General features: G+C 47.6%; 1 protein-coding gene across 1 annotated transcript; it reads right to left on the minus strand.

Moving 5' to 3' along the window:
• Positions 1 to 1,142: 1,142 nt before the first annotated feature.
• On the minus strand, positions 1,143 to 21,830 carry LOC129711217 (lipoprotein lipase-like). Its single transcript, XM_055658705.1, has 9 exons — positions 21,460 to 21,830; positions 12,440 to 12,609; positions 9,121 to 9,300; positions 8,061 to 8,172; positions 6,185 to 6,418; positions 5,376 to 5,618; positions 4,300 to 4,420; positions 2,617 to 2,850; positions 1,143 to 1,697 (listed from the first exon to the last, which is right to left on the minus strand). The coding sequence occupies exons 1-9, from the start codon at positions 21,773 to 21,775 to the stop codon at positions 1,616 to 1,618; spliced, it is 1,692 nt and encodes a 563-aa protein (XP_055514680.1). The 5' UTR covers positions 21,776 to 21,830; the 3' UTR covers positions 1,143 to 1,615.
• Positions 21,831 to 26,180: the final 4,350 nt, after the last annotated feature.

The raw sequence follows: 26,180 nt of genomic DNA on the forward strand, positions 1-26,180 counted from the left end.
GTATCTGCCCTCCAGTGGAGGAGGCAGAGGATTTAGGATTGACAGGTCTGTGTGGGAATTGGAAGAGGATTAAAGTAACAGGCACCAAGAAGCTCAAGATGACCATTGCAGACAGAGCATAGATGTTGCACAGAATGATCGCCTAGTCTATGCCTGGTCTTGTCTATGTAGAATAGGTTGCCTCAAGAGCATCAAATGCAGTAGACTAGGTTGGAGGAGGTGCAAGTGAATCTCTGCCTGACCTAGAAGGGTTGTTTAGGTCCTTGAATGATAAGAGGTGGTGCAGGGACAAGTGTTGCATCACCTACAGTTGAAGAGGAAGTTGAGCAGGGGGAACGTAGATGTGGATGGGGGATGATGAGTGAGCCAGGGGGTCACGGAGAGATTGGTTCCTGGGGAAAGGAGTAGGGGTGGGAAGACGTGACTGGTGGAGGAATCCCGTTGCAGCTGGTGGAAATGGGGAAGGATGATGTGTTGGATGTGGAAGCTAGTTGGGTGAAAGGTAAGGACCAGGTGACCTCCATCTCTGTTCTGTCTGGAGGGAAGTGAGGAGAGAGAAATCTGGCAAATGGAGGAAATGTTGGCCTGGTTTCCATCAACTAGGGCAGAAGGGAAGCCACTGTTACTGATGGTGGAGGACATTTTAGAAGTCACAGTTGAAAGACATCCTGAGGACTGCTGTAGCTGAGACGGAGGGACAGAGAGAAAGCAACGGCGCCCTTACAGGAGACAGGGTGGGAGGAAGTGTAGTCGAGGTCGATGTGAACAGACTTTCAGAATGATCAAGTGAACAGAATGAATAGGAAAGAGGAGAGATCCAACACAATTAAACCCTGCCTAGATGATCACTCGATCCAAAATGTCCGATCTTAACCAAATTGCCGAATGGGCTTCATCCAGTTGCCAAAATGAAAGTGCACCCTCTGAAGATAGCAGAGATGTACACCCCACCCTCTGGGTAGGGTCACACTGTGGACCTCTAGACTCTGTCCACTGCCCAGAAACAAATGAACGTTACACTGTGCTCAAGATGCCCCGGGGCATTTCACAAGCAGTGTTTCTGAAATTGAATGTAGCAAGATTCCGATCGTGAATGTAGCAAGATTCCGATCGTGAATGTAGCAAGATTCCGTAAACAGGTCTTGACCAGATAACATGTTTATTTCAGTGATTCTGGCTGAGAGATAAATATTGGCCAAACCTTTTGAGAGAATTCCTTTGGCTTTCTTTAACATTAGTGACACGGAATTTATCGAGCCCGCCCAAAGTGGACGGGAGCCTCGGTTACACATCTCTTTCACCCAGCAGTGCAGCCCGCCCAGAGGGTCCGCTTGGACTGTGTGCCAAGGACCGGGCCCTGGAGTGTGATCTGAACGCACAGCCTCACGGCTCAGAGGGGTGAGAGGATCTCGGGCCAAGCACCAGAAGACCACGCTGCCAAACCTTGTTCCCTGAGGAAATCCTCGGTATTGATAAGTGAGCGATATAACTCCCAGGAAGTCCGTTGCCAGGAGGTCGGGTGGGAAGCAAGGAAGTCCAATGTTAAAATTCACGTGCACTGCCACTTCCCCCAAGCAGTGACGCACTTTATTGGCCACTCTTCTTTCCTCGTCTGTTAGTTCTGACACTTGACGAATGTCACCTCCTGAGCTGGCTGCACCTTCACTGAGGCAGAGTCTTTTGCACAGAACACTATCCTGGGGACACAAATCAGGAATATCGGTTAAAAGATGACAGGGCAGGGGGAAAGCTGAATATAATAAGATGAGTACGGCACAGTGGTGTAATGGTAGAGCTTCTGCCTGACAGCACCAGAGACCCAAGTTCGATCCTGACTACATGTGCTGTCTGTACGGAGTTTGTACGTTCTCCGTGTAACTGCAAGGGTTTTCTCCGGGTGCTCTGGTTTCCTCCCACACTCCAAAGACGTGCAGGGTTGTAGGTTATTGGATTCTGTAAATTGTCCGTAGTGTGTAGGTTAGATCGCTAGTCAACGCGGACTCGGTGGGCCGAAGTGCCAGTTTCCACACTGTATCCCTAAAGTCTAAAAACTTTAGACTCATGGACTCGCATAGTACGGAAACAGGTTATTTGGCCCATTGAATCAATGCTGACCCGTAACCTCATTTTCACAAACCTTAGCGCAATACCATTTTATTCTTCCCATATTCCAATCAACTCCCTCAGTTCTACCCATCACCTACACACTATGGACAATTTACCAGTTGGCTGAGATATGGGAAGATAACTGGAGCACCCGGAGGCAACCGCTGGAGAACATGCAAACTCCACACAGACAGCATTCAAGGTCAGAAATGCAAAGGCAGCATAGTGGCACAGCTCGTAGAATCTGCGTGGAGTTTGCATATTTCTCCCTCTGACCGATGTCACTCAGCACATCGAATCTGATGGAGCAATCCCATCAGTCCCATTTCCCTGCTATTTTCTCCATTGTCCCGTCACTTATTTTCCACCACGGTCGGACCCACTTTGAATCATTTGAATGCTCTGCTTGTCTCCATTTCCACCACTAAGACCACTGTGTGAACAGGCTTTCCCTCATGTCCCCCTTGAATACACTGTCCAAAGGTTTAACTCTGTGTGCCGCGAACATACTTTTTCTGGGTCTCTCCCGCCTTCACTCGCAGCCTCCTGATTTCCAGGGCAGTGCTGGTCTCCTCGTGCTTCTCCCACATCTTCCAGAGCGACCAGGGGTTGGTCACCTTGTCCACGATGGTGGACCAGAGGGATGAGGTGTCTTCCCACTTCAGCTTCACCATCAGCAGCTCTCCGATATCCACCTCCGTGTGCACCAGGAACGAGGACGTGCTGTTGGGTGCAATTTCCAAGCTGTGAGGAACACAAGGGCGTCAACATTACTCCGAGTCTGTAGATAGAGAGGCAGCAGCAAGGATCTCCCAGAGCCTGGGGAAAACCAAAGACCCAAATGCATTGCCTAAATCAAGGATAGGAAACACTATTCCAATATTTAGCATGTAAACAGAACACTTTCCTTTCTGCAGCACCGTTTGCACTGATTCATTTACAGCCAACGTACGTTTGGAGAGTAGTCAATGCAGTAAACACAGGTAAATCCACATAATATTGACTGGGATATATGAGACCCGGTCACCAGCCCTTGCTCTTCCAACAGGGCCACAGGAGAACAAATTGGATGCATGGTCCTTCCTTTGCCCATCTTTGTGTCACCCTTCACCCAGCTGCAGCCTATGTTCAGTCATCCTGCAAACTTGGATTGCTTTCTCTACAGTGTCTGAGGTTGTGGAGAGACCCAATAGAAATGTATAAAATTATGAGAGACAGCTGGAACTTTTTCCCAGGGTGGAAATGCCAAATGCTAGAGGGCATAGCTATTAGGTGAGACGGGCAAAGTTTAAAGGACATGTGCAGGGCAAGTTTTTTATAGGGACTAGTGGGTGCCCGGAATGCATTGCATAGTGTGGTGGTGGAAGCGGAAACAATAGTGGTATTCAAGAGGATTTTTGATAGGCACATGAATATGCAGGGAATGGGGGAATATGGATCATGTGCAGGCAGAGGAGATCAGTCTAATTTGGCGTCATGTTGGGCATGGACATCGTGGGACGAAGGGCCTGTTTCTGTGCTGTACTGCTCTATATTCAATGGTCTATAAAACACGATTTGATGGGAGACTATTTCTGACCTTTGATCCTGAGCACCTGCAGGTGTCTGGAGCTATCCCTGCTGGAACGGTGCTAGCATTCGGATGTTAGACTCTGTTCCAGCTGCTCTTTTGGAAGGTTGGTTGGCATCTGGACCACACTCCGCACTCTCTCAACATTTAAGAATCGTCTAGATGTGCACTTGAATTGCCAAAGCATCGTAGGCTACAGTGCAGGTAAATGGGATTGGCAATGATTGGATTTGATGGTCAGCATGATCATGGTGGGCTGAATGGCCTATATCTGTGCCTCATAACTCCATGAATCAGCAAGGAAGGAAGTGATGGAATTATATTGTACACAGTGTTAGCCTGGTCACAGCTGTATGATATCTCTAGTCTGAAGAAGGGTCTCGGCCCGAAACGTCACCCATTCCTTCTCTCCAGAGATGTTGCCTGGCCCGCTGAGTTACTGGCTTTTTGTGTCTATCTTCTAGATCATGGAGAGTTGGCAAAGGAGTGAGATGAATGACCTATGCTCTAGTGTAAAACTAGGTTCAGTCACCAGTTGGACTGTCAGCTCCTCCCCAAGACCAGCCGCTGCAACCGTTGCTTCGCAATAATGTCCCAGTGCACATGAAGCCAGAGACACTCACACTGGAATGGAGATTCCTCCAGTTTCATTCAGGGTTCCATAGAGCGAGATGAGGAAATTTGTAGCTGGCTCCGTCTGATTGATTTTCCTGAAAAAGTGTACCTTCAGCTGATAGTGGTAAACTGCAAAAGAAAGTACATTGGTCACCTGCTGCTGCAGGCATGTGCTTGGTTAAATTCTCCAGCGCAGAGAGAAGAGGCCAGTAGTACACCCTTGTGGGGGAAAAAACAAGCATCAGAGACACTCATGGAACCTCGACCTCCATTTCCAGGGTGGACACCACAGACTGGGTCACCCGGACTTGTGGGCTGAGTTATGGGGAGAGGTTAGATAGGCTGGGACTTTAGTCTTTGGAGCATTGGAGGCTGAGGGGTGATCTTATTGAAACATACAAAATCATGAGAGGCGTGGATAATGTGAAGGCTCACAGTCTTTTTACCAGGGTAAAGGAATTCTAAAAGTAGAGGGCATAGGTTTTAAGCAAGATAAATTTGAGAGGGATCTTGGGGGTCTTTTTTTCACGCAAAGGGTAGTGTATATCAAGAATGATCTGCCAGAGGAAGCTGCAAAAGAGGATGCAATTACCACTTTCAAAAGGCATTTGGACAGATATATGGATGGGAAGGGATTAGAAAGTGATGGTACAAATGTAGGCAGTTCTTTAGTTTAGAGATACAGCATGGTAACAGACCTTTCGGCAGACCAGCACACCCTGTATACTAGCACTATCCTACACATTAGGGACAATTCACAATCTTCACCAAAGCTAATTACCCTACATACCCGTAGGCCTTTGGAATGCGGGAGGAACCAGGAGCACCTCGGTGCCTGCCGCTATAGGGCAGCAACTCTACCGCTGCGCCACTGTGCTGCCCCTAATTGAGACTAGCCAAGAATGCAAACCTGGGCTGAAAGGCTTGTTTTCATGCTGTACAACTTTATGACTGGGTCAGTTTTGCCCACCCCCATCCAAACCCAACCAATATTCATTGAGCAGGTCAATGTGACCCGTGTTGTGGAGCTGCTAGGGGGAGGGGGAGGGGGGGGGGGGGGGGTTTGTGGCACCCTTGCACTCACCTCTGAAGGGCATGTCCGCAGCCGTCTTCAGATACATGCGGCCGCTCCTCTTGCTGCGCACCCTGCGGACGTCATACCCCATGGTGTTGCAGCGGTTCTTGCGACAGCTCAGGCACATGCCCCGCTCGAAGGTCGCCTGGCTGGGGCAGCGGTAGGCCAGGCTGGGGTAGTTTTTGTTGAGGAGGGAGTCGATGAAGAGGTGGATGGCTCGCTCGTGCTGGCACTTGATAGCTTCTGCCACCGCTGCAAGGCAGGGAAGAAAGGCCAACCATAAGCCGACTGTACTGAAAGCAGCAACAACCCTGCCAAGAGGCTTTTAGACAGGGGCATGGATATACGGGGAATGGAGGGATAAACATCACATGCAGGCCGAGACTAATTTAACAGCACAGATGTCGTGGGCCAAAGGGCCTGAGCCTGTGCTGAACTCTTCTATGGGGGCACCTGGGTGAACATCTGCACCCCATCACTCCATCTGGCTGGACATCCCATCTCCTCCTCCACCTGGCAGTTCGTCCAGCCCCGCACCTCATATGCCGAGGGGTCACTCTTCCTGTCCCCAGCCCAGGGCTCTGCAAGGTCCCAGTGAAGCGGTTCAGTCCCACCAAGCGACCAACAGTCACCAGCTCCACTGGGTGGACCTCCTCACGTCCCCGGCCTCCTCACTCGACTGAGCCCGGGCAGGGACGGCCAGTGATGACGGGACAAAAGGCATACTCGTGGCCCCATGTTAAACAAGGTCGGTTTGTCAGCCTGACACCTTTCTTGTCCCCCTCCCCGCCCATCTCCCCCCCGCGCCCCCTTCTCACCGTACACGCCCTGCGATCCTATGTTCCCCAACACTCGTCCCAGGCTGCAGCCGGGCTGGGAGTTGCCCCCGTTAGGGTAGATGTCCACGTGGGCCACCGGCTGCTGGATGCCGATACTGCGGCCCAGGGAGCCCCGGGTGAAGGTGTGCAGGGCGTCCACGAAGACCGCGTCCTCTGGCGACAGGCGGTGCTGGGCATCGGCTCCCTCGAACACGGGCCCCGCAGGGTCCAGGCCTGGGGCGGGGAAAGGAGGAGGGGATGGGTAAGAGAGGAGATGGAGAGGAAGGGGTAGAAGATGGGATAGGGGAGGGGGTGGGTGATGGGAGTGGGGATGGGTTGGGAGATATGACAGGGGAGGGTGAGGGAGATAGGATGGGGGAGGGATGGGACACATAAACACAATCACTCTGGGCTCCAAATCATGTCAGCCCCACGCAATAGAACTCCGCCAGGGGTGGGACTACAACCCTGCCCATCGCCCATGTGTCACCCTGACTGTCACCTCAAGTGACACCCTGCCCGTCACCCAAGATGTCACCCTGACAACAACTCGCCCTCCCTCACACCAACACCCTCACAGTGACCCCTCCAGCACGGAATCCGCCTCACACCAATCTTCCTCACACCGAACCCCTCCTCAAATGGATCTTCCTCGCCCCTCATTCTGATCTCTCCCTCATGCTGCCCCCTCGCACTGATACCTATCACTCTCTAAACCCTGTCATGAAACCTCCGCTGTCCCCCACAGCCATCCTCACATACTTATACCCCCCCCCCCCCCCCCATCCACCACCCTCGTCCCCATTTCTCCTCCAAGCTCACTTGCCTCCTCTCACTCTGACCTTTTTTGCCTATTATCGATCCATTGCCCTCCTCCATCACTGAAAGTCTTTGGCCCAGACTCTTGTCACAGTATAATAGGCAAAATAGTGGACAGTGAACAGTATTAAATATTACAATGGGATCTTGATCAGCTGGGCAAGTGGCCCATGAATGGCAGATGGAATTTAATTCAAATAAATGTGAGGTGTTACATTTTGGTCGGACAAAACAGGGCAGGAATGAATTACGCAATGAATGGATGGGCTTTGTGTGTTGTGAAATAGAGAGACTGGGAATGTTAGTACATATTCCATAAAAGTGACGACACAGGTAGACAAGGAGATGAAGAAGTGGCTTGGCACACTTGACTTCATCGGTTAATGTACTGAGTGTAGGAATTGGGATGTGAGGTTACAGCTCTACAAGATGTTGGTAAGGCCACACTTGGAGTGTTGTGTACAGCTCTGGCCACCCAGCTACAGAAAGGTTATCATTAAATTGGAAAGGTTACAAACAAGGTTTATGAGCATGTTAATGGTTCTGGCGTGATTAGATTATAAGGGAGAGGCTGGGCAGGCAGGGCTGTAAACCATGGAGCCTGGTATGCTGCTGAAGGGAGATCTTATAGAGGTTTATACTCATGGGGGTGGCGGGGGGGGGGGGGGGGGGGGGGGGGGGGGGGGGGGGGGGGGTAAGTGAATAGCCTCCGTCTTTTTCCCAGAGCAGAGAGTCTAAAACTGGAGGGCATAGGTGTAAAATGAGAGGGATAAGATTTCAAAGGGACTGAGGGGTAACTTTTTCCACACAATGTGGAGCATACACGGAAAGAACCGCCAGAGGAAGTGGTGGAGGTTGTAATAATTACAATGTTTAAAAGGCGCTTGGACAAGTACATGGGCAGGAAACGTTTGGAGGGACATGGGCCAGTGGCTGGAGAATTTGGTCAGCATGGACAAGTTGGGCCAATGGGCCTGTTTCCACACTGTATGGCTCTACAACACCATGAATGGCCCTGACGTAGGGGTGAAGGCCAGATTCCAGTACCTCCTCTCACCTGTGATCCTGCCAACTCTGTAGGCTCCATAGGTTCCAGCAAACCCTGCAACGTGAGCGCCCAGGCTGTAGCCCAGCATGTGGATGTGCTCAGCTGGGAAGTTCAGATCTTCCTAAAGCAAGGAAAGAGAAACCTCAATTCTGGCAAATTGCTAGCAGCAGGCAGAAGCCCTTGTGACCACCCATTCCTTTATTCATTCCAAATGTATTCGATTAACTGAAGTGAAATGTCCCTATTGGGACCAAACATATTTCCAGGACCATGGACCAAAACCTCCATTTAACCAGTGTTCTGCCAACCTCCATCATACAGCAAGGAGGAGGTCATTCAACCCTTCCAAATGTTTACTTGGGAGCAGAAGAGGCCAGTAAATTAATGTGCATACCTGTTTGGACATACCATGCACTTTGTTGAACCAATTTTAAGAAAGGAGGCTTGTTTCCATTCATGGACTCCCTGTGACAAAGCTGTTGAAGACAACATTTGCTCTGTGACCACATGGGTTTCCTCCAGGAGCTCTGGTTTCCTCCCACAACCCAAAGACGTGGGATAATAAGTTGTGCAGAAGGGAACTTGCATCAAAGATAGACACCAAATGCTAGAGTAACTCAGCGGAACAGGCAGCATCTCTGGAGAGAGGGAATGCATGACGTTGCGGGTCAAGACCCCTCTTCAGATTCTGAGGAAGGGTTCAGAGTCTGAAGAAGGGTCTCAATCTGTAATGTCACCCATTCCTTTTCTCCAGAGATGCTGCCTGTCCCGCTGAGTTACTCCAGCATTTTGTGTCTATATTGAGCTAATAGGTTTCTTGACCACCAAAGATTATCTCCAGTGTGGTGGTAGAATATGGGTTGAAAGGGAAAGGTGGCGGGAATGTAGGAAAATAAATTGGTTTGGGGTAGGATTAGAGTAATAGGGTGGTTGATGGTCAGCACGGACTCGGTGGGCCGAAAGGCCTTTTTCAATGTTGGATCTCTCCATGACCTATTTGGGTTTTTTAGCAGTTCGAGGAGCGAGAGCAAGGTGAAAGAGCAAAATAGGTGTTCACAAAAATACCCACCTCCAGCCACTCAACAAACTGTGCGATATCACGGCCAACCAGCTTGGTGTTCTCGGCCGCTATCGGGTAGTGCTGGTGAGCTCGGGTCAACCAGTCCACCACAATAACGTTGGAGTCATCCTCTCTCTCATACAAAGCCAGGACTAGTTTTGGAATCCAGCTTTCAAACATTCCTGTAACCTGCAGTGCAAAGAAAATGTAAGGAAAATTAATTTGCTTGATGTAACTTACCAGACGAAAGATCACAAAATCTAAATAAAGCAAGGCAATGAGAAGGAGGGGGACTGGCATGCTGTGGGGGTTGCAAGGGGAAACCATGTACAGATTTCCTGTAAAAGTTAAAGGCTTCAGTTCCACTGAGATTACTCTGTGAGATGAACAATTAGATACAGCAAGTTTGGGTTGGGAAAATATACCGTTGTGAGACTGAGGATAGACACAAAATGCTGGAGCAATTCAGTGGGAAAGGCAGCATCTCTGGAGAGAAGGTGATGTTTCGGGTCGAGACCCTTCTCAGAAGAAGGGTCTCAATTCAAAACGTGACCTATTCCTTTTCTCCAGAGAGCTGCCTGTCCCGCTGGAGGTTTCGACCCGAAACGTTACCCATTCCTTCTCTCCAGAGATGTTGCCTGTCCCACTGAGTTACTCCAACATTTTGAGTCTATCCGGTTTAAATCAGCATCCGCAGTTCCTTCCTACACGTTAAGAGAATGAGGGCAGGTGAGACTCTTTGGGTTGTTGATATTGAAGGCGAGTGTTAACTGCTGATATTGTTTGAAGGGAGTGCGAATCCTGATTGTTGGAACATTTTAAGAGATTGCTCACTCCAGGATGTTGAAATTGTTTGAATAGTTTGTTGATATGAAACCTCTATAATCTTTAGCAGGGAATATTGCTTTTGGATTGTGGCAATTGTTTGAAGGAACTGTTGATTATTGATAGTTAAATGTTTGAAAAGCGTGTTGGTGTTGAGGTTTTGAGACTGATTAATTTGATTATTGATCTGTATTTTGTTGGAACTGCCTGAAGATGATGTTGATTTTAGATTAATTAGTATTTAAAGAAAGTGTTCACCTTGTATTGTTGACAGTGTTTAGTGCGAACATCAAATGCAGGCCCAGTATGGAGTTGTTAAGTTTTTAAATAATGTTCTGAAATGTTTTAAGGATTGTTTAATGGGAATGTTGCTTATTGGCTTCTGTGTCTATTTGAATGAAGAATTGATGCTGAGTTGTAGACATCAGTGGAAACACAAGGAAGTACCGATGATGGATTACACAAAGTGCTGGAGTAGCTCAGCGCTTCAGGCAGCATCTCTGGAGAACATGTTGGGTCAGGACCTGCTTCAATTTGAGTAACCCAATGAGTTACTCCAGCACTTTCTTAGGCTTCAGTGGAGTTTGCTGTTGAGAACATATTGTAGAGGAGGGCTCTATTATATGTGTTTGTGGTTTGGAGACCAATGTTTTAGAATTTTCAAAACATAAGAGTGTTGGTCTTGGATTGCTACCGTTGTTTGAAGGGTGTTTTTCAATTTATTGAAATTTCTGAATGGCAATCTCTGTAAATAATTGCTCAACTCTTGTGAGGCTGGAAATAAGTGGTCATTCTGGTGAAATTGCTTCCATAATGCAGCTGGGCAAGACTTTCCAGGATTTTGACCCAGTGATGATGCCCCATTTCTAAATCAGGAGGATGTGTGACTTGGAGGGGAAGCTGCAATGGTGTTTCACATGTGCCTGCTACCCTTGTTCTTCTTGAGGATGAGGTCATGTGTTGGGTTGGGGAAGTTAGTCGCCAGGGTGAGTAACAGTGGTTCACTTTGTATACACTGCGCACCAGTGGATCAGGAAACATATATACAGTCCAGTTGATGCAGAACTAGGCTGCCTTGTGCCAGAGGGCTCAAGGAACAGAGACTTGTTGGAGCCGCACTTACCCAGGCAGATTCAGAGGAGACCCAGGAGATTATTCCACCAATTTGCTAACATGCCTTGTGGAAATGGGCAAGCCGTTGTAAGTGACTCACTCACGGCACTTAGAACTTTGTTTGACTGCTCCAGTTAATGATCTTCAGGATATCGATGGTAGGAGATTTATATGTAATAATCCTAAATGTTTAAGGTTTCATGGTTAGACTCCTTTTGTTTGGAGAGTGCCATTGACCGACACTATTGCGGCATGAATGTGACGTGTCATTTATCAACCCTTGCCTGAACGTTGCCTAATTCTTGCACAAAGGCATGGGCTGTTTCATTTGCCGAGGAGTTCCAAAAGTCATTGAACATTGTGCCATCATTACCAAAACATCCCAACTATGTGAGAAGGAAGTACAAAGTACAAAGGACAAAATACATTTATTGTCACATACACCTTTATGGTGTAGTGAAATTTGTCTTTCCGGATACTGTAGATTGTTAGACTGTGGACACTGCTTCAAGGAGACACTGCAGCTGGGCTGGGAGGATTGGCCTTCAATAACAAGATCCACCTTACTCCATACAAGGTCTAACTCCAAACACCTTTAATGCCCATTGACTTTAGCTTTACCAGGGATCCTTGATGCCACACTGGGTCAAATGCTGCCTTAACATCAAGGACAGTCATTGTCACCTCACTTCTGGAATTCCCTTCAGTCCATTTTTGGACTAAAGCCTTAATGAGATCTGGAGCCAAATAACCAGCTGCCAATAAGATTGAGAAGTAATGCCATTTGATAGCATTGTCAATAACATATTTCAACTGATAATTTAGAGTGACTGGACAGAAGTCAGTAAGATTTGATCTGCCTTCACTTTGTGAATGGGACATTGCAGTGTAATTTTTCACATGGCTGGGAAGATGTAAATATACTGGAACAGGTTCACTAGAGTGCAGGTGTTCATTGCAACACCTGGGCTGTGGTCTGAAACTATAGCCTTTTATGCAACTAATGTTATGCTTCCTGACCTTATGAAGAGCAAATGGATTTGGTTGGATTTAGTTTCTGTGACAGTTGTGACCTCGAGAAGGAGCTGAGATAGATCATCCATCCACAATGTTTCAGGCTTGCCTCGACCGTGCCTTATGAAGGATTGCTGACATTATTTGGAGAGGTTAATGACATTGCATTACTGCGAGGGTTTGCAGTGATGATTGATTGGATTATGGAGTGTCAATGCTTATTTACCCTTTGGTTTTACAACGACTGTTATGATTTTTTTGCAGCCGCATGTTAATTACGCGCCTTGCAGCTTAACCCTGAGTTTTTCGGCATTTAAGCGATCAACAGAAGGCAGGAATAAATGTTTAACTAATTTATCCATTTGTTGGCGCTTACCGTCCACCCATGGATAACTAGGAAAGTCCTCGCAGATTGGTTGAAGTTGCATTGTGAGATGCTTTCCAAATGGCCAGGGGTGAGGTAACAGGAATCACCCTCTGGATCCAAGGCATTTCGGAGAGAGAACTTCGTCGCTATGCTGCTGAAGTCCTTTTTTGTCTGAGGAGCTGTAGAAGGTTAAGATTGCCGATGAATACAGCATCAAGCACCGAAGACACACTGAGAGAAGAACAGAAAAAATAACAGGTTGGCCCCTTGGGCCTGCACAGCCATTCAATAAAAGCATCCATGAGCAGATCCCAGCCTCAACACATTCCTCCACACTGGTTTCCTTTGGACAGCGTTCATTGCAGGAAGGGTGGGGGAGGGTAAATGATAGGTTTTTCACACCGAGGATCATAGTCATCTGGAATAAGCTGCCAAGGGATGGTGGAGGCAGGTACAATTACAATGGTTAAAAAACATTTGGACAGGATCTTAAAGGGGAAAGGAGTTAAAGAATATGGGAAAATAGGACTGGCACTGATTACCATCACCGTAGGCATGGACAATGTTTCAGGTCAGTTTCTGTGCTGCAGGATCTCACAGTTTTATCTCGATAAAGCACTGCAAGCACTACTTGTTAACATTCAGCGAAAATCCCGCAACCACTGCTTTTAATTACCGACATACAAGACTGCAGGCACTGGTTGTACCATCTCGATGCATACTTCAACACTATTAGATACCATCTCTGCGTCACACTGCAGAAACATCTTGGCATCGTCTCTTTGAAGCACTACAGAGAGTTCTTGTCCCATCTATATAAAGATCTGCAGGCACTGTTTGTCATTATCACCAAGTCACGCAGCTGGGGGGGATTTTTGCCATCCACGTGAGGAAATACTGCAGCTTCTGCCAGTAAACATCTTGATGAAACCCTGCAGCTTTGACTTTCTCCCATTTTGATTTTAAAAAAAAAACCTTTTGCAGTAAAACTCCTGGTTATCACACTGTGTCACGGTGCTGAAATTCCTTTGCACCCTCTCAAGGGACAGTGCAGACACAGCCTGTTGCCATTTCTATAAATCCCTGCCAGCAGTGTTTGTTATTATTCTGTGCCACGCTTCAGGAACTCCTTGGCTTTGAAGATAGAGACTAATGCTGGAGTAACTTAGCAGGACAGGCAGCATCTCTGGATAGAAGGAGTGGGTGACGTTTCAGGTCGAGACCCTTCTTCAGACTCGACCCCGAAACATTACCCATTCCTTATATCCATAGATGCTGCCTGTCCCGCTGAGTTACTCCAGCATTTTGTCTCTATCTTCAGTTTAAATCAGCATCTGCAGTTCCTTCCTTGGCATCATGTCTTTGAAGCACTGCAGGCATTGCCTATTGTCATCACTATAAAACCCTACAGGCACTATTTGCTATAACAATTTAAACACACCAGGCACCAATTATTATCATCACTATAAAGCACTGGAAAATCTCCTTGCCATCACCTCGATTAAAGACCACTGATATTGTCTGTTATCATTTTGTTAAAGCACTGTGCTCATGTCATCTCAATAACACACTCCAGGCACTGCTTGTGACTACTTCTGTGGGACTATGCAGGCACAGTTCATCACAATCAGTGTCACAGTGTAGGCATTCCTTGGCACCATCTTGATAAGACTGCCTGTTACCCTCTCCATAAAACACTACGGGATCTCTCTGGCATCCACACGATGCAACACTGCGGGCACTGCCTGCTATCACTGCTATCTAACAGTTCACAAATGCCTCTGTATTATCTCGATAATATACTGCAGCAACTGCTTATTATCATGTCTATGAAACACTGAGGCACTTCTAGTTATTATCTGTGTGTCACACCATGGGTAGCCCTTGGCATCATGTCCATCAGACACTACAAGCACTGTTATCGCCCTGTGTTGCACTGTAGAAGCTCTTTGGCTACATCTTGATTTAACCCTGCTGGCTCTGCTTGTTACAATTTAGATGAAACACTGTATCGACACTATTTGTTATCATCTCTGTGCCACAGTTCCAGAATTCCTTTACACCATCGCTATAAAACACTGCATCACTGCTTGTCACCGAGTGTAACACAGCAGGAACTATCTGCTCTCGTCTCTTTAAAATGCTGTCGGCTCTGCTTGTTGACGTCTTGATAAAAATCTGCAAGTACTGCTTGTTGCGATCACTGTAAAAAGCGTGCAGGTGCTGCGTGTTATCATCTGGATAAATCACTGCGGGCATTGCATACCATCGTTCTGTGTCACACTTCAGGGACTGATGTTAACTTCAGCTACTGTTTGTTAAAAAGACTGCAATAACACTGGTTGCTAACCTCTCCGTGTCCCTGTGCCGGATGTCCTCTGCACCATCTCGGCTGAACAATGCAGGCATTGGTAGTTATACTTAAAATATTCCAGGCAATACTTATTACTACCTCTATAAAGTACGGCAACCTCTAGTTGTTATCATCTCATAAAACTCCGTGGGCACTAGTTAGAGAGAACCAGCCCCACCCGCCCATGAAGTCCGCACCTACCAGCATTCACCCATACACCAGTTCTATCCTGGACACAAGGGACAATTTACGGAAGCTAATTAACCTACAGGTCTTTGGAATATGGGAGGAGACCGAAGCACCCGGAGAAAACTGAGGTAGAACAAACTGCATACATGCAGACAGCACCTGTAGTCAGGATCCAACCCGGGTCTCTGGTGCTGTGAGGCAGCAACTCTGCCGCTGCGCCACTGTGTTGCACTATTTGTGGCTACTTCAGTGATTACTGACTGTTACTTCGACGTATGCCATAATCTGTCCACTCACTCTCCAGATGCTGCCTGACCCTCTGAGTTCATCCTGCAGTTTATGTTTTGATCAATATTCCAGTCTCTTATTTGTCCATTTGCTGCTTGTTGCCTGCCACCCCTGTGTCACACTGCAGGAACACCTTGACATCAGCTCTGCAAAACACTCTAGCCACTGCTTGCTCCCTTGTGCATTAGACGCGATAGGCACAGTGTGTCATCTTTTCATATGAAACATTTAAACACTTAAACAATAATTCAGTCTCAGCAGGTGTCGTGTTTGTACAATTGCACGGACACTGTTTACTGTTATCCTGTCCCTTACATATTGCTGAAACTTGGTTTTCCCTTCCAAAAGTGTTATGGCTATGTGTTTTACTCTCCCAATGTTTACTGTACACAGTTTTTTTTTTGCTTTCAGAATTGCTGTTCCTCTTTTATTTGCACTACTATGATGTGAGTGTGATGTACTTGTATTCATGATACAAGTCTGAGCTGGTCATAGATTTAAAGGATAAATAGCTCCATGCCGAGCCACAGACCGAAGATCTCCTCATACAACAACTGCTTTCAATAGCAGTAATATGCAGGGGAAAAATGGTTCAGTGATTTACCAGGTCAGGAAAAGTAAAGCAGCTCTCTTGGACTTTTATGCTTGGACTTTTATAGTGGCTTTCCCTCAAACTTCACTCAAATGCTCCCAGCTCTCAGAAAACAGTTTTACATCTCCAGGCACTCACTTTCCACAAACATTCTCAATAAGGTCAAACTTATCATCACATTGTACAATCCATGGCATCTAATGTCTACACTCACTGTACTTCCTGTTGAGTGGGTGTCTACAAAGGTTTCCCCTGGGTTTCCTCCCATGTCCCAAAGATGTGCTTGTTGGTAGATTAATTGACCTCTGTAATTCGCCCCTCTGGTCGGTATGGGAAATGTGGTCAAAGTATCCTGGGTGAATATCTGCCAGACATCATGCACACTGCAACAAAAGTGCCAGTGTGGAGGGAAGGAGTGTTTAAGGTGGTGGATGGGTGTCGATCAATTGGGCTGCTTGGGTCAAGGATGATGCAAACCTCTCAAGAGCTGTTGGTCTGCACACATCCAGTTGAGGGAGAGTATTCCATCACACTCCTGACATGTGGCTTGTAGGAGTTAGGATGTCAGGAGGCGAGCCGCTAGACACCAGTCTCTGATCAGCTTTTGCAATCGGAGTACTTATGTACCCAAAATAAAAACAAAAAAACGCTGGAAGCAATCATTATCTTCGACCTGAAATGTCAACAATGTTTCTCTCAAGATCAGCTGAGTGTTTCAACCATTTTCGGTGTTCATTTCAGATTTCCAGCATCTGCAGGGCATTTTTTATGTTTATACATGTGGCTGATCTACTTGAGTTTGTGGTTAATGGAGATCCTAGTGGCTGAAGGGGTGAGTCGGTGATTGTCATCCATTGAATTTCACGGGGAGGTAATTAGACTCTTGTGAATGACAGCCATTGCCTGGTGTTTTTGTGTCACAAATGTTACTTGCCACTTATTGGCCTGCGCTTGAATGCTGGCTGAGGGAATGGGCTGTTTTGTTTGCTGAGGAGCTGAAAATATAATTGAGCATTTGTGTAATCATCAGTGGACATCTCCTTTACTGATCTTAGAACAGAAGGGAAGATCATTGATGAAGCAGCTGAAAATGTTTGAGCTTAACTTTGTGCCTTGAAGAACTCAATAGGCAATAGACAATAGGTGCAGGAGTAGGCCATTTGGCCCTTCGATCCAGCACTGCCATTCAATGTGATCATGGCTGATCATCCCCAATTAGTACCCCATTCCTGCCATAACTCCTGCAGTAATATCCTGGGAACGGAATGATGGACCTCCAACAACCACAAACATCTGTAATGAGATGAGAATCTCGGGAGGGAGTGAAGATGCATCAGCTCCTTTGCACTGCAGACTGACGGGCTTGTGAATGCAGCAGTCTTTATGTTAGTACTCATGAGCTGGTCTCCCCCATCAAGGTATTCTTGAAGCCCTTCCTTGATGATCATTAATCACCACAACTGATTCTCCCCTTGGCGCACATTGATGTGCATGACATCACACTTTTCCACATTAAAGTCTATTTACCACATTTTCACAGGTAAATTAATTTATCTAAGTCCTGGCGGCAGAGCCCTAAGATCTTCACTGTAGTGTGCCGCTCCACCCATTTTTTGTGTGTTCGGTGAACTTGGAAACACTAGGTTCCGGGATCTGGAGCAAAAGTCAAGCCGGTGTTCCTCCAGCAGCTTTTTTTGGATACCTTGTACTTTGACCCCTCCACCATTAATATAAATAGTAAATAATTGATGGCCTAGGGCACTTCACTAGTTATATCCTCCCAGCCTGAAAAATACCTATCTATTCTGACTCTCTCTGCTGTGAGATAACCAGTCTTCAATCACATGTTAACACATTTATCCCAATGCCATGATCACTTGTCATGTGCTTTTTATGTGGCAACTTAATAAATGTCTTCTGGAAATCCTAATACACATCTACAGGTTCCTCTCTATTGACTTCTAGAAGAATTCCAGAAAATCTGTCAAACATGGTTTCCCTTTCCTAACATTATGTGGAGTTGGTACACAAAAATGCTGGAGAAACTCAGCGGATGCAGCAGCATCTATGGAGCGAAGGAAATAGGCAACGTTTCTGGCCGAAACCCTTCTTCAGACTGAAGAAGGGTTTTGGCCCGAAACGTTGCCTATTTCTTTCACTCCATAGGTGCTGCTGCACCCGCTGAGTTTCTCCAGCATTTCTGTGTACCTTCGATTTTCCAGCATCTGCAGTTCCTTCTTAAAAACATTATGTGGAGTTGGTTTGATTACATTAAGTTTCTTGAAGTGACCAACTATTTCTTGCTTGATTATAGACTCAGCGGGCCTGCCACATTTGGTCATCAGTAGTGGTGATTAATGAGCATCAAGGAAGGGCTTCAAGGACACCTTGATGGGGGAGACCAGCTCATGAGTACTAACAGAAAGGTTGGAGGATTCACAAGCCTGTCAGTCTGAAGTGCCAAGGAGCTGATGCATCTCCACTCTCTCTTGAGATCCTCAGCATCACTGTGGTCGCTGTCCCACCAACCCTATTCACTTTGTTTGTGATACTAGGAAACACTTCCCTCTGGAAGGTGACTGTCAAAGCCGCCGCAGCCAGACATAAAGACAGCTTTTTTCCACAAGCAGTAGCTCTACTCAACAGCCAAAAGTCTGTAGCCTCCTTGTGTTCTGGTATTTTATTTCATTCTTCACATGTGAAAATTATAATGTTTTAGTTTTAATTGTCTACTAGATATCGTGTTGTTACTTGCAAGCAAAGCACCAAGGCAAATCCATTGTATGTATACATACTTGGCTAATAACATCAATTCAATTCAATTCAATAGCATTGTGTATGGCCATGGTTACAGGAGCAGGCAGTGTCCCATCTCTAACACTCCAGTTGGAACACTGGCTTCTACCTGACAATGTGGCAAGTTAGCCAGGTATGTCCCTTCAACAGGACCGTGTATTGGAAAAATTCAGAATGTTCACTGAAAATCACACAATGTTCAATTCATTTGCAACACCTGAATAAATAGGAAACAGGACAGATAGGAAACAGGTAACATCCACACCATAACAATGCCAAGCACTGACCATCTCCAATAAGAGACAATCTAAGACAGACACAAAAAGCTGGAGTAACTTAGTGGGACAGGCAGCATCTCTGGAGAGAAGGAATGGGTAACGTATCGGGTCGAGACCCTTCTTCATCTAGCCTTGCTATTCAATGGGATTTACTGTCACTACGTTTTCCACCATCAATATCTTGGATTCCCTCAACTAGACTGGCCTCATAAGATTATTTCCTACAACAGTAGGTCAGAAGCTATGCATCCAATGGCAATTCAATTGCTTCCTGACACCCAAAAGTGATAGAACACCCTTTGCTTGCCTGAGTGCAGTTCCAATAATACCCCAGTTTGGCATCAACCAGGATAAAACACCCAGTTGATGGCAGCCCATTAACCACCCTAATTCTTCAGCAACTCATCGGTAGAACACAGTAGCTGTAACATGTAACATCTACACCTCAAACTACTGGTTCTTCTCAGATTTGTAAATAATAAGTGATCAGTACTGATGAAATTAACCACGCAGAAAGTTAATATTCTGCATCCCAGAGTGCTGACAGAGGCAGCCCTGGAAAGTGGATGCATTCGTGTCATCTTCAAAAATTCTACAGATTATTGAATATTCCTTGCAGATTAGATGATTGCAAATGTAACCCTAAAGTTTAAAAAGGAGGACACAAGGAAACAGTGAACTGTAGACTTGTTCGGCCAACATCAGCAGTAGGGAAACTGCTGATGTCCATTATAAAGGATGTGAAAACCAAAAATATCCCGGGGATTAGGCAGTCAAAATTGTTTTCTAAAAGTGCTTCCTAACTATCCACACCAGAGTGAGATCATGCACAAACTGGAGGAACAGCACTACATATTTCAGTTGGGAAACTTACAATCCAAGGGTATGAACATTGAATTCTCTAATGTTAGCTAACTGCAACTCCCACCTCCCCCTTCTTCCCCATGCTCCCTTTTCATCTGTGCCCGAAACGTTGCCTATTTCCTTCGCTCCATAGATGCTGCTGCACCTTCGCTCCATAGTTTCTCCAGCATGTTTGTGTTTGTGTACCTACTTGATACATCCTCAAAAACGTGTCTACAGTTCAGGGGGTATGGTGAAGATTTACCAGAGCGAGTTTTGAGGTGGCAGTTTGCCTTAAGAGGAGACGTTTATCGGTTTGTAGGTTAATTAGTTTCTTTAAAATTGTAAATGATCCTACTGTGTAGGAGAGTGCTAGTGTACGGGGGGTGAACGCTGGTCGACGCGGACTCGGTGGGCCGAAGGGCCTGTTTCCGCGCTGTATCTCCAAAGTCTAAAGTAAAGACTCTCAGTCTGCATTCTTGTAAACTTGTTCATATAAACTTTAGAAGAATGAGAGAGGATCTCAGTGAAATGTACGGCATTCTGACAGGGTTTCACACGCTGAATGCAGGAGACAGTTTCCCTTGACCCGAGGTGCTCAAACGATGGGTCACAATCTCTAAACACAAGGTAGAACTAGGACTGAAGTGAGGAGGGGTTTCTTGTGGAACCTGTGGAATTATAGACCGCAGATGGCCGTGGAGCCGGGAACACTGGGCACAGTTAGAAACACGGAACTGTAGACGATGGCTTACAAAAAAAAGACGCATGTCAACTCAGCAGGCCTGGCAGCATCTCTGGAGAACATGGATAGGTGACATTTCGGAGCGGGACGCTTCATCAGAAGTTAAGTTAATGGATCTTTAAGGCATCAGTGGCTATATTTAAGAGAAACATGGAAAACAGGTACAGGAGTACGCCATTTGGCCCTTCGAGCCAGCACCGCTGATCCACAATCAGTACCCCGTTCCTTCCTCTTCCCCATATCCCTTGATTCCGTTAGCCCTAAGAGCTATATCCTCTCTAGTGGATGTAGTGCCGAGATCAATGCAGTATCGAGATAGAGTGAGCCATGATCACACTGAAGTTTCAATGGTGCCAACAACAGCTTCAACGCCTGCGACCTCTGCCCCAAGGGCAAGGGACGACATCACCACCCATAGCTTCCCACCAGAACCACACGTGCTGCTTCTGACTTTCTCCGTCGGCTCCAACTCTGGAACCCTGTCCCTGCAGGACGAGTTTTGGAACAGCTGGGTTAATAGCCGGGGCTGCGCGGCGATTGGAGTGGAGCGGGCGATAGGCTTGTCTAGCTCCAGGTCCCGCGGTTACCCGTGCCCCCGGCATGGCCGGGCCGGGCAGGGAAGGGAACAAACGGCTGAGACACCTCCCGCTTCACCGCTCGCAGCCCGGCGCTCCTCCCCCTGGCTGGAGGTTACTGCCGGTCAATGGCGGTGGCTGGGACCAGTCAATAGGAACAGCCTAGCACTCAGCAACCCGGTGCAAACAACTGGAAACAAAACGCGGGTTCAATCTATTAAATGTTACACAGTTTACAAGGTTTCAACAGCAACGTGTTGCACTTCCAGCGCAAGGAAGTCATTCACTCACACGCGAAATTTTAAAACAGCGCATGAAGTCAATGTTTGAGTGTCAGTGGCGTTTGTGGTGACGATGCCGGCGGCGTTACCTGTGTCGCGGTGAACTTGACTCGCACACAGCCGGGTGAGGGGGGAGAGAAGAATACAGAGCCACAGCAAGCACCCCTTCCCGGACACGGGCATGGTCATGGTCCCGCCGTCTCTGCCGCGGCGACTCTGCTCCACAATAATCACTGTCTTCCCCTCAACAGCCCGTCTGTGAAGGAGTCGGATTCTGCTGCGTTGTACAGTCCTGGTACGGGGAGGGTTTCGGAGTTTGCCCCTCTCTCTGCCCCCCTCTCTCTCACTTCCTCTCCCTTCTCTCTCCCTGTCACTTTTTGTCTCCCTGATGAGCGCCCTGCACATCTCCCTCACTACCTGTCAAAGTGTGCGTGGGTGTCCCTTCTCCCCTGCCCCCCCCCCTCTCACCCCTCACTCTGTCTCTCACCCGCTCTGACACAACCCTCTCTCTGTCTCTCCCTTTCTCTGTCTCCATCTCCCTGTCTCCTGAAATCTCTGTATCACCCTGTCTCTCTTTGTATTTGTGCAATGACATTAAAGTTGAATTTACTCTCCCTGTTTCTACTGTCTCTGTCTCCCCCTCTCTGTCTCCCCCTTCACTCTCTATCCCCTCTCTCTCTGTCTCTTCCTGTCCCTACTCTCACTGTGCCTCTCCTCCCTCTCTCTCTCTGCCTGTTATACCGCTTCTCCCGCGCTCGCTCTCTCACTCCCACCCACTCTCGCTCTCTCTGCCTCTACTTCTGTCACACTCTGTTTCCCCCCGCTTGTTGCCGGCGGGCTATGCTAATCGCTACCCATCGATTGGTTGGTTACTCATTGACCCGGGGTGGAGGCTTTTCATCGGAGAGCGAGTTGCTGTGCGGCGCTCCTACCCTCGGGCTAACTGCTAACGTGTACTGCGAACCGCCGCCCCCTGCCTCCATTCAGTGTCTGAGCGCCCGAAGCGCACGGCCCGGGCTGCGGGGCGCGCCTCTCCACGCTCCTCTCTCGCAATTCCCACTCACCCCGTCACACCGAGGAAGGTTTGATTGATGGGACAGATGCATTCACGGTCCATTTAAACCCCGCTCCCATCTCCAAGCGTTGCAAGAACATTCCCAGATGTGAAAGGCACTCCCAGCTGTGCCTACCCCATCCCGCTCCAAACTGCTCCCAGTCCTCGCTCATTGCCCGGTGAAAGTTACCACAAGGTCTGCCCCTTCTCAATTTCTGCTGACAATCCATGCGATTAGAGCCATAGAGTCATTCAGCGCGGACGCAGGCCCTTCGGCCCAACCTGCCTTTGCTGACCAAGATGGCTCATCTACACTGGCCCCATCTGCCCGTGTCAGACCCACATCCCTCCAAACCTTTCCTATCCACGTACCTGCCCAAATGCCTTTTAAAGGTCGATATAGCACCTGATTCGGACAGAATCCCGTAATCCTGCCCCAGCTCCCACTACTTCCCACTGGATGTTTTCGCTCACTTTCCCTGCCAGGTTGTAACGGCAAGCAGGTGGTGCTCAACCCGTACCAAACACTGCCTAGACCACCATGTGTCCACCTTTGGTCACCGCGCTTTGGCAAGGAACCCCCCAGAGAGGGCAGCGGGGACTGGGTGCAGCACCAAGAGATTTAATAAAGTTTGGAAAAGATCAGTGTGAGTGAGACAGGGAGAGACTGTTCCATAACCAGACGACGCAGAAGTAAACCACAGGCAAAGGACAGTGTGCAGATTATCGCTGTAGTTGCAGTGTGGAATTCGCTGCCTTGTTGGCTTGGTACAAACAGGCCAATCGGCGCGGTCAAAAACTTGTGAGCAAAGAGTCATTGGCTCAATATATTGACTGGCCTCTCTCTTTCCACGGATGCTGCTTGACTGGTTATGTTCTTCCAATATATACAGTTTTTGTTGGTTAGGCCGCAGTGAGAAAAATCTGCAAGACGGTGGAACATAGAACAGTACAGTACTGGAACACGTCCTTCGGCCCACAATGTCCGTGCCAAACATGATGTCAAATCAAACTAATCTCTTCTGACCACATGTGATCCATATCCCTCCATTCCCTGCAGACGCCACAGATCACCCCACCGACAAATACTTGATGGGCTGAACCCCACTTTGTGCCATGGATACAGAATTGCGATGGATTAAATCTTCTTCCCTCCATCCACTGTGCAGAGGTCCTGTGAGATTAAAGGCGTTTATTAGAAACAGCTGAAGAAAATGATCATAAGAGTTCACCGCACCGCGAGGTCCCACAGAGGAGTTAAAACCAGATGTAGATTTCAGGGATTGGAATCCCGGAAAGAATGTTGTCATCTCCCTCCTCTGTTGCGTTTTATACCCATGTCCACGTTTCTCTGTGATAATCGTTGTATTGTAAATTGTGTGGTTGCTGGGTGAAACCAAAGGTGATGGGTGCACATTGAGTTATCTATCATCGCAGTGCGTCTGAGACAGTGAGAGATGCAAACGTGATGTGCCACATGCGTTACCAGAGGATAGAATCCAGCGAGAAGCTTCTAGTGTAGTCAGATTTTCATTATAAAGACGGACACAGCAGTTTAATTGGCAAGACATTTTCGAAGAAAGAGAGAAGGTTCGCCAAGATGAAGGTGCGAAGATGGGAAGGTAGAATGTTGTTAAGATGTGTTCCAGATATTGAAAGGACAGATCTGTTTAAGCCTGTTAAGAGAAAAATGTTAGCACAAGGAGCCATTGGTTGAAGCTGTGTGGAAAATGTATGACATTTTCACCGCACGATATATCTGCAGCCCATGTGTGGCCTTCAAGGCAGTGGGGACGAGTTATTTAGATTTCATTAGGATGCAATTACATGTTGAATGGGAGCCAAGGGGCCGTGACGAAGTCAAGTTTGTAAATTATGTAACGTAAACAGCTGAACTCGGGTTCATGTGCATGGGAGTGTTTGTTCGGCACGTCCTGGCACGAGTTGATACGGTTTCCAGGAAAGGGGCCACAGCGTTGGGCACCAGGGTCAGTACTGGGGTCTCGGCGAGGATGCCGTTCAGCCCATCTATCAACAACTGCAAGCCTGGTGCGCATCTAATACGTTCCACCCACAGTCAGACGTGGCCCGCAGGGACGTTTTATCCTCCTGTCAGAACAGGGTGTTTGCTGGCTGCCTTCAAATCAAAGAATGTAGAGGCAACAATGGCAGGGAATAGTGTTACATATCAGCCAGGAACGGTTAGTATGATTATAAAGTAGATATGTTTCAATTAAGAAAGTCATTTAATACTCAAAACTGATTCCTTGTTGGTGCAGGGATTTCTTACTAGATTAGTAAACATAGAAGCATAGACAAAAATAGGTGCAGGAGTAGGCCATTCGGCCCTTTGAGCCTGCACCGCCATTCAATATGATCATGGCTGATCATCCAACTCAGTAACCTATACCTGCATTCTCTCCATACCCCCTGATCCCTTTAGCCACTAGGGCCACATCTAACTCCCTCTTAAATATAGCCAATGAACTGGCCTCAACTACCTTCTGTGGCAGAGAATTCCACAGATTCACCACTCTCTGTGTAAAAAATGTTTTTCTCATCTCGGTCCTAAAAGATTTCCCCTTTATCCTTAAGTGCTCTAGGACACCAATGTGATTGCTCATGTGGTTGCGGCCGCCCTACTACCGACTGAAGGGATGGGTTCTCAGCATCAGTCGTGTTGTTCCCAAGACCCGATATGCCACCCATCCGTTTTCACCAGGGCTACTGAGTTACTCCAGCAGTTTGTGACTACCTTCGGTATAAACCAGCATCAGCGGTTCCTTTCCACACAAGGTTTTTCGGACGGACCGGGACTGCGAAAAAGTGTATTTTCCCACAGTAATTTACATTAGAATACATTGATAGTCAATGTAATCTCTCTCACCCGAAGCCCACCCGTTCCCCCTGACTCCCCCGCTCCACTTGCCCATTTACTCTCGCTCTCCCTCAAGTACATGTGATGAGAAAGGGAGCAAGGACGGGGAAAGGGTTAACTATGCTGTGAGTGGGAGGATCGCTTTGGTGCAAGGGCTCCCATTGCCAGCTTGAACTCGGTGACTGCAGAGCTGGGCCGGATGTCCGCAGCAGCTGCAACCAGTCCCAGAGCTGCCTCCCGACTCCTCGCCCTCATCCCCACCCACCCACCCCTCCCTCCCTCCCTCCCACCCACCCACGCCACCCCAAGCCCGCCCGGAGGTGGGTGTGTGCAGCCTGCTCCCCGCCATTGGCTGACCGCAGTGTTACCGGCACTAACTTGCTGGAGGAGGGGAGAAAGTCAGGCTATGGGGAGAGGGCCAATCACAGGGAGTGTTGGCCCTTCCCCACTTGGTTGCCGCGCCCCTCCCCAGCCCTCAGCTCCAGATAACATCAACGCGCAGCAGCGCTGGAATTCAGACTATTTCAAAAAGTTGGGAGTGAAGTACCGGAGTAAGCCAACACATGTCTCATACCCCGTACGGCCCGGGCCCGGGTTGCAGCATGCACTCATCAATAACGGGTGTGACAACAAACAGCTAGTAATCTACAGAACTCTTCAAAACATGCCGAGAACTGAGAAGTGAAGGGTTGGGGTCACAAACAGTACACTGAACACCCAGCAACGAGTTGGACACTGCATCTAATTAAAAGCTTCTGCCGGTTTACATACAGAGTAACGCATGTCCAAGCTACACACAAAATGCTGGAGTAACATAGATATATAGATAATAGGTGCAGAGATAAAAGATAGATAGATAATATCTATACATAGATATA

Source organism: Leucoraja erinacea, chromosome 29 (assembly GCF_028641065.1).
Source record: "Leucoraja erinacea ecotype New England chromosome 29, Leri_hhj_1, whole genome shotgun sequence".
Lineage (NCBI taxonomy): Eukaryota > Metazoa > Chordata > Chondrichthyes > Rajiformes > Rajidae > Leucoraja > Leucoraja erinaceus.

Excerpts from the sequence above, each read along its gene's own strand:
- LOC129711217 (XM_055658705.1), bottom strand. The coding sequence starts at position 21,775 with ATGTGCAGGGCGCTCATCAGGGAGACAAAAAGTGACAGGGAGAGAGAA. Across the intron at positions 12,610-21,459 it reads TCAAGTTCACCGCGACACAG|CTCCTCAGACAAAAAAGGAC; the intron begins GTAACGCCGCCG and ends AACCTTCTACAG. Across the intron at positions 4,421-5,375 it reads TGCGGACATGCCCTTCAGAG|TTTACCACTATCAGCTGAAG; the intron begins GTGAGTGCAAGG and ends TTTCTTTTGCAG.